The 12958-nt window shown below is 41.0% G+C and overlaps 1 protein-coding gene across 9 annotated transcripts in view; it reads right to left on the bottom strand.

The window, feature by feature from the left end:
- The window catches only part of BBS9 (Bardet-Biedl syndrome 9), a 547267-nt gene that overhangs the window by 418065 nt on the left and 116244 nt on the right, over nucleotides 1-12958 (bottom strand). For all 9 annotated transcript variants that reach the window (XM_074988121.1, XM_074988123.1, XM_074988125.1 and 6 more), the window contains 2 exons: nucleotides 6896-6949; nucleotides 1751-1853 (listed from right to left, as the gene is read on the bottom strand). In XM_074988121.1, the coding sequence (XP_074844222.1) occupies nucleotides 1751-1853; nucleotides 6896-6949 (157 nt within the window). The remainder of the gene's footprint in view (nucleotides 1-1750; nucleotides 1854-6895; nucleotides 6950-12958) is intronic.

Here is a 12958-nt window from a genome sequence, read left to right on the forward strand (position 1 = left end):
TTTTTTTTTTGAAAACAATAACAAGCTAACTTAAGCTAAAGACTGAAAAAGAAGCTCTAAACACTTTAAAAACATTAAATATGCTAACTCTGGCCATAGCCTGAGCGGATTCCGTCTGCAGCCGATGGCAGTTAAAGAGGAACTGGTGGGGACCGGATCGCACGCGCGGCCGGGAGCGGCGCGCGCCGGCTCATGCGCGGTCCGGCAGAAACTGCTGAAAAGATCTGACCTGCGACGCCGGGGCGAGTCCGACACCTATCTTAAGTCACATTGCACATTTCTATCAAATTAATTCAATCCAATCTATACATAATTTTTGTTCAATATGTGTAATTAAAAGCAAAACAAGATGCTCCAATTCAAAACTCTCTTAAAATGCAATAATGAAATATCAATGTGCAGCAAACATAAGACAGATTTTACACACACACTTCTATATATAGGTCATAGTATCAGAGCCATCGGCTCTCTGTTCCTTAGGCAGGGGTGGGCAAGATACTGCCGGCAGGCTGGATCAGGCCCATCAAACCTTCTCATCCTGCCCACAGTGACCCTTACAGCTTACTGCAGAACCGGGGAGAGCTTTGGATGCTGTCCCCACTCCTAGCAAAATCTCAACGCTCCCACTGGCCTTTTTCACATGCTGCCCCCCCAGTCCCAGCAACATCTCATCTTCTGCTGGCCAGAAGTTCTTCCAAAGAGAGCTGAGAGCGGGGGCAGTGCAGTACATTACCCAGGTCAAACCCCCCCGCCTTCACATGAACCTTCTCTGTGGCCCTTGAGCACTTACCAAAATCTTGGAATGCCCCCCCCATCAAAAATTATTACCCTCCTCGTCCTTAGGGAATATTCTGGAATGCCATTTGTATGGCCCTACAGCTGAAACGAAAGATCTATCATTCTGTTGTTCTTTCTCAGCAGATACCAATGTTAGATGCTTTAGAGCAGAGTTGTCACACTTTTCTATGGCCTGCAGCTCCCCCTCCAATCTTCAGGTAGGATGGATTTCTTTGAACTTCCAAGAGGCTATAAGGAAGTCAGGGCTAAGAAGGAAGCTTATGCCTGAGTGGGTAACAATAACTAAATCTTGTTCCCCCTGTGGCTCAGTAGAACTTCTTTGTAAAGCACAGTAACCACAATATAACATTTTTTTGAGACAGAGTGACCAGCACTAGACACAGCTTTGCAGATGAGGATGTAACATTACATTATTTGATTGTATACAATCTTTTACATTATTTTCAATCTTTTGGGGTTTGTATACACCCAGACATTCCATTAGGTTTTTATGATTAAAACTGCAGTTTCTTTTCTTTTTTTAACAACCTAAAATAACCATTATTAACAACTAAAAAGTTAAGCTTGGGGCATGTCTACTTTGAACAGTGTTTCTCAAACTTTTTGAGACCAGGCAACACCAAATAATAATATTTCTTATGTGAAACACCTATGAAAATTTTCTTCAAAACACAAACTGTTGTCAGACCCAAAACACCAAACAGCAACATAAACAGCAGACAGAAAATGTAATTACTGCATCATGTATCATAGCAATGAAGAAGTAACATTGTATCTGGATTTCATAACAGATATGCCATTAGTGTGAGTTGTTCTTGGAACACCAGTGTTCTGTGGAACACAGTTTAAGAAACACTGAAGTAGAGGGTCACGTAAATCTTAGAACAAGGCTCAAACACTCCCAGATAAAGCAAGACATTATAATACTTCTTAATAGTAAAAGAAGAATTACCTATATCATCAAAGATGAATTGATCATGGGTCAATGCTAAAGGAGGTTGTACACATATTGATAATTGTATTTTCTGCACAGCCAATGTACTCCGTAGGGTGATCTGAAGCAAGTCGAAAATAAAAAGGTATTTATACACAAACACATTAATCTACCTATGACTTTAAAACCAGCATAAATAGCAAAAGGTACTGTAAACCATGATAAAGAACATTCAACTATAATATTTAAGAATATCAAATTCAGAGATTATTTGCACTTGCAAAATTCTGTTGTAACTAGCAGCCAAGAAAACCCTGTTAAAATGTAGAGATTCAGTCTCGGAGAACCTACATATCTCAAGCAACCACGCTAACATCATTCAAAGTAGAGATCACAGATAAAATACACTGATAAAATATAAAACTTGCATTCTTTCTGATTTTGTTTAGATTTATTAAAATGCATGCCCATTGTAGTTATCCTATATACAAATATTTTTGACCTTTTTTCTCCACAGAAAAATAAGGACATTTCTCCCCATGAAGCAGACTTCATAAGTCAAACTCTTCAAAAAACTAATGAGTTTGGCACAGCATCCTAAAGGTCTCCAGAGTAAGGCTCTATCTGACTAGAACTGGAAGTAAATTCCAGAATGAAGGGATTTCCATACAAGAACATTCAAGCTGTGTCTACACGACAGCCTAAACTTGAAATAAACTACACAAGATGCATAGCACAAATTGCATAGCTTATTTTGAGTTAATATCAAAATTAAGCACTATTTTGAGGCATCCCTTACTCCTCCTACAATGGGGTGTACCAGGATGCTGAAATAGCACACCTGTTATTTCCAAAAATATTTCAAAATGACAGGCACGATGCATAGACGTGGGCAGCTACTTTGGGATACTGCAGTATATCCTGAAAGAGCTCCTGCCGTATAGAGACAGCCTCAGTCAGCAGCTCCCTTTAAAGTACAGCAACCTCTCAGAGCTGTCCAATTGGCTGTAATTCTGACAAGAATCCCTAAAGTGTTATATGATGTTGCCTTGCAACTGATATGTGCTGCTCCCCTCAAGTCCAGCCACTCTTCCATCACAGATTGCAAAGGGATCATTTGATGGCAGCCACATTCCACAGTGATTGTTTCACTGATCAGAGCAATTGAACCTGCATTCCTTCTCGATGGTCCAGCAGAGGCATTCACTCGAAGACTTCTAGTTCCCCAACTATTGCTTCTTGTGTGAAAACCCATATAGTCCCTTCTGACTAGTGTACTGCCAGTCTTTAGTAATCTACCATTAGTACTTTAACCCCAGAAGAGAGACAGGCAGCCCTTGTACACCTACTTACTTTCTTTTAAAAGAATGATAACAGTATGATTGCAAGTATCAGAGGGGTAGCCCTGTTAGTCTATATCTTCAAAAACAACAAGAAGTCCTGTGGCACCTTTTAGACTAACAGATATTTTGGAGCATAAGTTTTTGCGGGCAAAGACCCAAAAGATGAAAAAGACATCTGATGAAGCAGGTCTTTGCCCAGGAAAGCTTATGCTTCAAAATATCTGTTAGTCTATAAGGTGCCACAGGACTTTTTGTTGTTTTTAACAGCATGATTGTAAACTGATTTAAATATCATACAGCTACTTCTATACAAGCTTATTTTATTCTTGAGCCAAAAAAGGACTGCAAACATTAAAAACAATAAAGAACCTACATGCATGCTCATAAGCTTACAAAAGTTCACCCCAATCCTAAAATAGACTCTAGTAGTACAACCTTCAAATCCCCACCCCAGGGGATTTCTGAGGTTGCAAGTTCATTGCAGCTTCATCTCAGAACAAGTACCCAATTTCATGGGGCCTCACAGGACCAGTCCTTCCAACCTTGTGCTAAAGACTGGGGCTCTCTGTGCAACAGTTATCCTGTCCATTTGCTGGATAAGAAAGAAGGCACTAAGTTTAAAAAGAGAGTATTTATCCAAAAAGAATCCCTGCCTTATCCCCCTTTTTTCCTGGGCCAGTGGCTTATTGCAGAATTAAACACAATCCTCATTTATGACTGTCATAGATAAAAATATGGCCATAACTTTTTCAGGAGACAAAGAGGGAGAAAAATCTGTTTCCTGCAGATTTTCCTGTACCATAATTTCATACAAAACAATCACAATTTTACTCACTTGGAGGGATTAAAATCCATTATTAGCCTTAGTCACACTGCAGGAAACTTGCCATGTTATACTTATTGGTAGCTGTTGTAGCAGAGCCCAAATAGCGAATTAATTTTCAAAAATTGTGCATAAACTTGTCAGACACAATCAAGAAATCATCTTGTTTGAATTAATCTGACATGTTTTGTAATGTACAAATGTAATATGTGAATAGTTTCTATGTCCGCTTGTAGCAATAAGAGCCAAGGTTGATAATTTTGTAAATCATAAAAATGTACAATTCTATCAATTAAGAAGGGCTTTTCCTTTAACTGTATTCAGTTATTTTGAATGAAGAGATACTATAGGAAAATCAGTAAATTTGCAGGTGGGGACAGCAGTGTGTTTATATGTCTGCTAGGAATTACTAATTGTCCTGAAGGAAAAAATAATATATTCTAATTGATCTCCATATATTGCTGGGAATTTTTATTGTAATATCTTGTGTAATTTAGATTGATTTACAGCATCAAATAAAGCTTAGATTATATTTATAAATCTACTCACCAAGAGAGTCTATAAATACATCTGTAAATCAGAACTGATTTACAACAGCATTTGGCTTTTGCTCTTGTTTTTCCAGATTAAATTATATGATGTGCATGAATGTTCCAATTAGATTAAGAGGATCAAGAGAAATGATCTTCTCTCAGTCCCTCTTAGAATCATAAAACTGGAAGGAATCTTGAGAAGTCTTCCCTCTCAATAATGAAACAACTATCCTCCACTACCTTTCCCAAAAAATTTATTGATTACCTATGATACCATGCTATCTTTGCTTGTACTAAATTCTACCACAGGAATGCAGTTACGCACCAGCGTATACAAACTCCACAGGAACCCAGCCATCCACACATGGTTTTCCAAGGCTAATAAAATCCAAATATTCTAGTTCAAAGCCCAGGTCAGAGGAATTATTCATCTGATTTCCATGGGCTTTGGAAATGCCCAAAGTCATGGCTCCCATACACACCCAAATTAAGAGTCTATGTATGCCTCACTTTTTAGAATTATGCTTTTTTCATTTCTCACATACTGTGTGTGTCACACTGAAGTGTTAATATAGAGCCACCCAAATTCAGCAAAATATATAAACAGTTAATCTTAAGCATGTGAGTTATATCTCTATTCACTAGAGCATTTAAGCACACACTTAATTTCCAGGTACTGAAATGTTTGACTGAACAAAATGAAGGATCACTCTCATGCTTACAAGCTTTGCTGAATCAGAGATGCACTGATTAAGTTGGTCTGTTACTTCCTTATTTTAACATATAACTTTTTTTTCCATAATGTGTCCCAAATTACCCATTAGTCCTTACTATGTAAGCTAAATGTTAAAAGCTATGGGTTCTAACCCAAAGTTACCATTACAAAAGTCCATATCAGAAAAAGTCCAGAATGCAGAATTTAAGGGTCTAGAGTTAATGTTAACTTGTCAACAACATACAAACTATATCTTGTTAGGCTACACATTTGGCCAGAGAAAAAAAAAAAAGAAAGCATTACTCAAGAGCAATGTGGTAAAAGTTAGGATCCTCATCTCCTATGCTTCCACACTTCTGATTTTGCTGTGCAAAAGAGCTTGTCTACACAAAAGTTCCCTATTACTGTCTGTAGCTGTAAGGAATGGCAAATGGTGCTAAGCACAGTTTGCCTTTGTCTACAGCAGTAGCTAATCCATTCAGCCCTATGCTGGCTGTACCAGTTGCCAGTAACAACTGCTTATTATTTGTAGTGGAGACAAATATCTCAACAACTTTTTTCATGTAATTTTGTGGGGTAGGGTTTGTTTGTTTTTTAAACAAGCAAAGAGGAATTGCTTGTGGTTAACAATGTGAGAATTCAAACACCTCCAGCTGGATTTTGATGTGCACACTTCAGTGTGCATGACTTGAAGCAGAGAAATGACAGTTCTTCTACTAATGCTGGTGGGTGGATGGAGACAGTTTTCTAACAGTTTACATTACAACAATTTTGGGTGAAATCCTGGCTAAACTAAACTCAATGGCAACACTCCCCATGGAGGAATATGGGGGAAATGGACAATTTATGTATGTAAAAATTTAGAAGTTAAAGATTATTTCAGCAGAAATTACTGAGACCATAAAATTTGTGGTGACAGTGGGTTTTTTCCCATCACCCACAACTTTCTCGTCTTGCTAATATTAAGATAGTTTGTTGAGAAGTGTATTGTGTTTTGAATTAGATGCTTAAAATATCCTTTATGGGAACTCAGATTTCTTACTCTATAAAAATCACTGACTTATGGTATAAGGTGCTACTTAATCAGACTTGTTCCCATCAGTCTCTGTGCTTCTCAGTAGTCTGGAGAGCAATAGAGTGGGCAGAGATAAGAGAAATCAAAGCTTTCACTTTGCTTTGCTAATAATCGTAGAAGCTATTGTGACATGTTTGGAAGTTAAATTACTATCAATTTTACTTCAAGCTCAGAGGAAATGTATTATATAATTGTGTGTGCGCGTGCGCGCGCACACACACACACATCTTTTCTTCAAAAGTAGACATAGTCATTTAGGACTATCACTATATTGTTCCCAATTAAAACTCTGAAATAATTTTGTTGTAGCTTATTTATTTTCATTCTTCCATAACTAAAAACAGGAGAGCTTTAGATTCTTAACTACAGAGCACACTGTCAAGTATCCACTATAAAATACTCCAAAAACTACTTTCCACTCCAAAGTATCTTCATGTTTTATCCAACTTTTCCTTTAAAACAAACAGAAGCCATACTGTGTAATACCTTCTAATCACTCTAAAATTTTGGCAAGAAATTAAGAAAAAAGTTCCCTTTGCACACCAAAAAAGGAGACAAACTGTAAATATATATGGCATTTCAGGCTCAATTCTCGTTTCTATGACATAAGCAAAAGAGGTTTGCTGAAATGTGTTGCAACTGATTAAGTGTTAAATTTGAGCTAAGCACAATACCTTTACTGTGACTGAAGGAACAGCCTCTGCTCTCACCTCACTGTCAATGGCTTGCTGTGAAGAAAAAGATGAAAACAGCAAATGCAGTATCACACATGAATGAGTGAACACAATGCATGCAATATTATCCTCCCACCACCACCAAACTTAGTAGGGAGTTAACTGTAAAGAACTTACCACTCCAGTGATACATTGAAATACACAAAATAGATTTCAGGGTCTCTTTTTTTTAGAACAGACTAAATTCCTGTTTAAAAAACTGCCCACAAAAAGAATAAGCCATCGTCATGAACTTTTTGGTCATGTCTACACTAGCACTTTATTTACAAAATAACTTCGAAATAAGGTCTCCTTTCAAAAAGCCTGCAGAGCATCTACACACATCATGTGCTACTTCGAAATTGGGATCGAAACAATGGGGCCACATTTCGAAGTTGTTCTTCCATTCCCGTACTGGGAATCGTACCCTATTTCAAAGTGTAACTTTGAAATAGGAGGTGTGTACATGCCCTGCATTCCTCTCTTTCGAAATAGCCGTCCACCATGGTGGCGGCCAACAGGTGCGCGGAGACACTCTAGTCACCCCAGCTAGGCCTCTGTGGTCACTGCCAGCCACATTTAAGGAAATACACACCTAGCAACCCATGGCAGGAAGCTAAGAGCATGCTAGCACCAGGGAGAGCTGGAGCTCTCGGCCGCACACCCTCCCGCTGACAACAGGGAAGAGACTGCAACTCCCCCATGCCAATGGCAAGCAGCCAGGAGCCCCATGCCCCACAGGGACCCCCTGGTGAGTCCTTCCAGGGCTCCCAGGAGCCATGCCAGAGGAGAGCCAGAAAGAGCCCCTCCTGGTCCAAGCAAGCACTCAAACACCTCGTCAGCCTCTGGGAGGAAGAGGAGGTCCTCCTCCAGACCCAGGTTGCATCGCCAGAATGCTGCCACAGCCGAGACACTGCCAGCCACTCAGGGGCACCTCCCACCTGGTGCCCACACTATGAAGAGCTGGACTGTGCTGGTGCCGGCACAGGGTCTGCAGTGCTGTGGTAAGTCTTGCAGCCCACAGCATGTGCCGGGTGTGCATGTTGGGACGGGCCCTTTAAGTGAGCGGCTAGCTGCAGGCCCTAGAAGGGCCTGGCAGCCATGCAATTCAGTCCATGGTGTTTCCTGGCCCGTGATTTTGAAATAGTGTCCGTGGCTGTGTAGTATTTCCCTTTCACAACGCTGGGCCACTCTTTCGAAATAGGGGATCATGGCTTTGTGTGTGTTGGTATGCTATTTAGAAAAGTGCACTTCGAAAGAGGTTCTTCCAAAACTGTGGTGTAGTATAGACATAGCCTTTGTGCATAAAAACTTAACACACCTTTTTATATATATTTGAACAGAGTGCATTTGAACTATTTTGTCTTGTAAGGTTCCTTCTGCAATGAGTTCATTCAAATTGTGGGAACTCCTAGGTTATCAATAAGGAGAGGCAACTTTCAATCTGCTTTTATACAATACGTACACCCACACCATAGCATACTTACCACACACAATCTTATACTCAAAAAGCATACTGTATATGTCCCAAATTTCATATTAGTGTGTACGAGGCTTTTTTATTGGTGTTTCTTATTTCTAATTCAATGAACCATAATTTTCATAGAAATAATTAGCTCAACCCTATGGAACAATATTTTCTCACACACACACACACACACACACACACACCCTTACCCTTAGAAAAGTGAATTGTACTGTAAAAGCAATTACACCAGTATAATGAGATAATTTTCAGAAGATAATTTTTACCATAGAAAAGCATAAAGTAAAACAATGCTTTCTGCCAGCATAAACAAAATACATTGTTTGCTACAGTCCCGTACTCCTTCCCTTCCCAATGTAAGCACTGGGATTCACTAGCAGTGTGTCTATTGCATGTGCATAATTAAACACACACACACACACACACACACACCCCACAATGGACATCTCTCTGGATGCAATGCTTTAAAAGGTGCTTTACTTTGATAGGCTCCTTTTTATCTTCCCATATAGATCCTTAATGCATTTTCACCCCTTGTATAAAACATTTTTTGATAATGAGTATGACCTTTGTACTTCTAAAGGAAAGTATCACAATGAAATTCCATTTAAATTTTGCAAATAGCACATAATCCCAGTAAATACAGTTTTGTAGCAATACATGTCCAGAGATGACTAGGTAACAGATATTTTGGCACAGTATTGTGCATGTTCTGAGAGGTTTATACACTAAGTTTTAGCGGAAAAATAAAACTGGCCACAAAAGATTTTAGTAGGGTGGAACACAACAACAATACAAGATGACTGATTCCTTTATGTGTATTTCAAACTGCACTCCAGCATCACAAAAGTTGGAATGGCAAAGGCCCATCACACCACCTTGCCAATCTCCCTGCCAAAGCCGGATCACTCCCTGCCGGGTATCTGCAAATGCTCTCCACAGTATAGTTTCAAATGATCCATGTAATGGGGCTTTTTACTGTTTCTCTTCATACAGTTAACAGTTTCTCTTCAGACTACTAGCATACTTTAACAGAGCCCACCAGTAGGAAATTATGACAGAAACTCACATTAGAATTTCCCTTTGCTCAATTTCACTCCATTTCCACGGGTAAGATAGAGAAATACACTTATTTTAATTAGAACTATTAACCAAAACATTTTGCAATATATTCACATCTTCGCTTCAAATACAACAAGATCTCTGTCAAATAAGTAACAGAGAGGTAGCTGTGTTAGTCTGCAAACCAGCAGAAATGTAGCACTTTAAAGACTAACTGTAGTGAGTCAGTATGGCCTCCTGCTGACTCAGAGGCAGAGGAGGCTGCGCAGAGCCCCTGGTGGGCGGGCCCGGAGCCAGAACACCAGAGGCCCGCCCCTCAGAGGGCGGGGCCCAGGGCTAGAAGGGCCAAGGGCAGGGCTCGGGATCCATTAAAGCCTGGGCCTCCGGGCAGGGAGGAGGCGCCTGCATGAGCTCCCTGGCGCCAAGGGCAGAGGGCCTGTCGCTGCCCGGCCAGGCCGGAGGAGCAAGCCCCCAGCGGCCCCGAACAACCATGGATCCAGATGCCCCAGGGGGACTACCCGGACTTCCCAGACCTGCCAGGACCCTCACGCCGGCAGAGACCCCCCCGCCTTGGAGGAAGCCCCGGACGCGGCCAGACCGGCAAGGGTGAGCGACCATGAGGCCCCAGGAGCGGCCTGCCCCAGAGTCCCGTCGGACCGCTGCAGCCCCCAGGCCCAGGATCGCCTTGAGCTCACCGTGCTACCGCCGCCAGACTATCCCAATGACATCGACATGAGCGACTGGCCAGAGCCCCCGAAGGTGGACGATTTGGAGGAGACCAACCTCACGGGACCCCCTGACCATATGGACTGGGACCTTCCCCCAGTGGAGGCAGAGGTAGGAAGTGGCCCGGGGAACGACGCTCCCGAACCCATGGCAGTGTGTTGCAGCCTGGATCCCCACTGCCGTGGTCGCGTGTGAGTGACCCCCAGGGCCCCGGGCCGGGTCGCAGTGGAGTGGGAGGGCCTGCGACCCCCTACCCACCCCTCCTTGACAGGGCCAGCCCGTGCTGGGCCTGTGCTCAAACCCTTGTGCTGTTGCCCCACCCCAAACTGAGGGCTGGGCCTGTGCTCAAACCCATGTGCTGCTGCCTGCCCTGAACTGAGGGCTGAGCCGGGATTGTGTTACAACTGTGAACTGCTGCCCGCCCTAGACTGAGGGCTGGGCCTATATTGTATTACAACAGTGTTATAACCTTCTTGTGGTTGCCGCCCGTCCTAGGCCAAGGGCTGGGCGTCCTCGGACTCCTACACTAACAAAATGATTTATTTCATGATGACCTTTCCTGGGACAGATCAACTTCATCATATCAATCTCATTTCCAACACAGACTGATATTTGTAAGTACAGATGACCAAAAAAAATGCAATAAAAACTGACAAATCAAATAGGATTGAAGGATGGGGGTGAGGGGTGGGGGGATGTTTATTGTCCTGTCTGAGATAATTATGAGCATCAAAGAACAGACAGACTGGGTAAAACCTTTCACCAAAGAATAAATGGACACAGAGCAGACATCAAGAAACTCATATACATAAGCTGGTCAGTGAACACTTCAGTGGAGTGGGCCATTCTGCTAAAGACCCGAGAATGTGTGTCCTAGAGCACAGATAATTTAAAAACAGGCTACAGGGAGAAATTTGTGAATTGGAGTTCATATTCAAATTCGACACATTAACACGTGGTATGAACAGAAACATCAATTATCTCACACATTACAAGGACTGCTTCCCTTCCTTTGATGCTCATAATTATCTCAGAAAGGAGAATTAACATCCCCCCACCCCTCACCCCCATCCTTCAATCCTACTTAATTTGTCAGTTTTTATTGCAATTATTTTTTGGTCCTCTATACTTGTAAATGTTAGTCTGTATTGGAAATGAGATTCATTTGATGAAGTGGATCTGTCCCAGGAAAGCTCATCACTGAATAAATCATTATCAAACAAAAAGCAGTCAAGTAGCACTTTAAAGACTAGCAAAATAGTTTATTAGGTGAGCTTTCGTGGGACAGACCCACTTCTTCAGACCATAGCCAGACCAGTCTGTTCTGGTCTGGCTATGGTCTGAAGAAGTGGGTCTGTCCCACGAAAGCTCACCTAATAAACTATTTTGCTAGTCTTTAAAGTGCTATTTGACTGCTTTTTGTTTCGATAGTGTATAGACTAGCACGGCTTACTCTCTGTTACTGAATAAATCATTGTGTTAGTCTTTAAAGATCTGTCAGTTACACAAGCTCACATTCATTAGCATGCTATGCATCTGAAGTGGTTTTAACTGTATTTTGGGGAATTGCATGCTATACAAGACAGATTATGTAATATAAACTGAGAAATTTGCCAAGATGAAGAGTGTTTCTGTTTTCCTTACTCCTTCTTTTAATTATAAAAAGTAAATAAAAAGTTATATTTGGCAGCATTCTTCAATACCTCATTCATATCTGTGGGAATGCAGATAAAAGTTACCAGTAGTATTTTATTCAATAAGGATCCATATACATTGGTGCAGACCCTGCGTAATCAATCCCTCTACAGCCAAAAAGGCTTGTTGACACATGTACATATTCAATTTCTTCCCATAAATACCACTCTTCAAAGCCTATTCATGAGTCTTACCATCTGTTATTCAACATAAAAAAGTATCAATTCATGCAAATCTACAAAAAAGCATGCAACCCAAAGTAACCAGTGTATCCTGACTACAAGCTGTTTGAAATGCTATTCAAATTGATATTACAAGGCCAGCCTTTCAAAATTGTACATGTCCTTTTGTATGGGGTAAATCATATTTATTTATTCACTTTTCTTTTTAGACTTATAACAAGATTTTCTTTAGTTTCTTGCAATGACGTCATCTCAAAAGGGAGGCGAGCAGATTTTGCATATGGCCTGATGAACTCTCATGAGAAGATTGCAAAGGCAGAACAACAATAACCTAATGTAACTGAAATGGCAGAGAAGAATGTGGTAGTGAAACAACTTCATATTTTTGTACACTACAAAGTAATAAAAAATACTAAAATGTTGGCAGTCATGTTCTATCCCCTCAGTTGTCACTATATGACAAAGATTGTCTAGGACACCTTTCCTACATGGATTATGCTTAAATGGGGGGACACACCATACTCTATTCAGTAGCTGAACATACCAGTTTGTCATACATGTCCAAATATGATATTATAAATCAGACTTAAAGGTCACATTCATAAATCAGAGGCCACATTCAGTACCCTAATATACTGGGGGATAGGTAAAGGTTGAACCTCTCTAGTCAAGCATCCTTGGGACCTGACCAGTGCCAAATGAGGGAATTTGCCAAACCATGGGAGGTCAATATTGTCTAGCAGCATTACCAACATTCCATTGCTTACTGGGTTTCACAAGACATTTAGGGTAAATTAGAGCTAAACAACAGCACAGAACACTGAGAGTCAGGCCTGGTGGCTGTAAACAAACTTTATGGGTCCACAGGAAACC

The sequence above is a fragment of the Carettochelys insculpta genome, chromosome 2 (assembly GCF_033958435.1).
Source record: "Carettochelys insculpta isolate YL-2023 chromosome 2, ASM3395843v1, whole genome shotgun sequence".
NCBI lineage: Eukaryota > Metazoa > Chordata > Testudines > Carettochelyidae > Carettochelys > Carettochelys insculpta.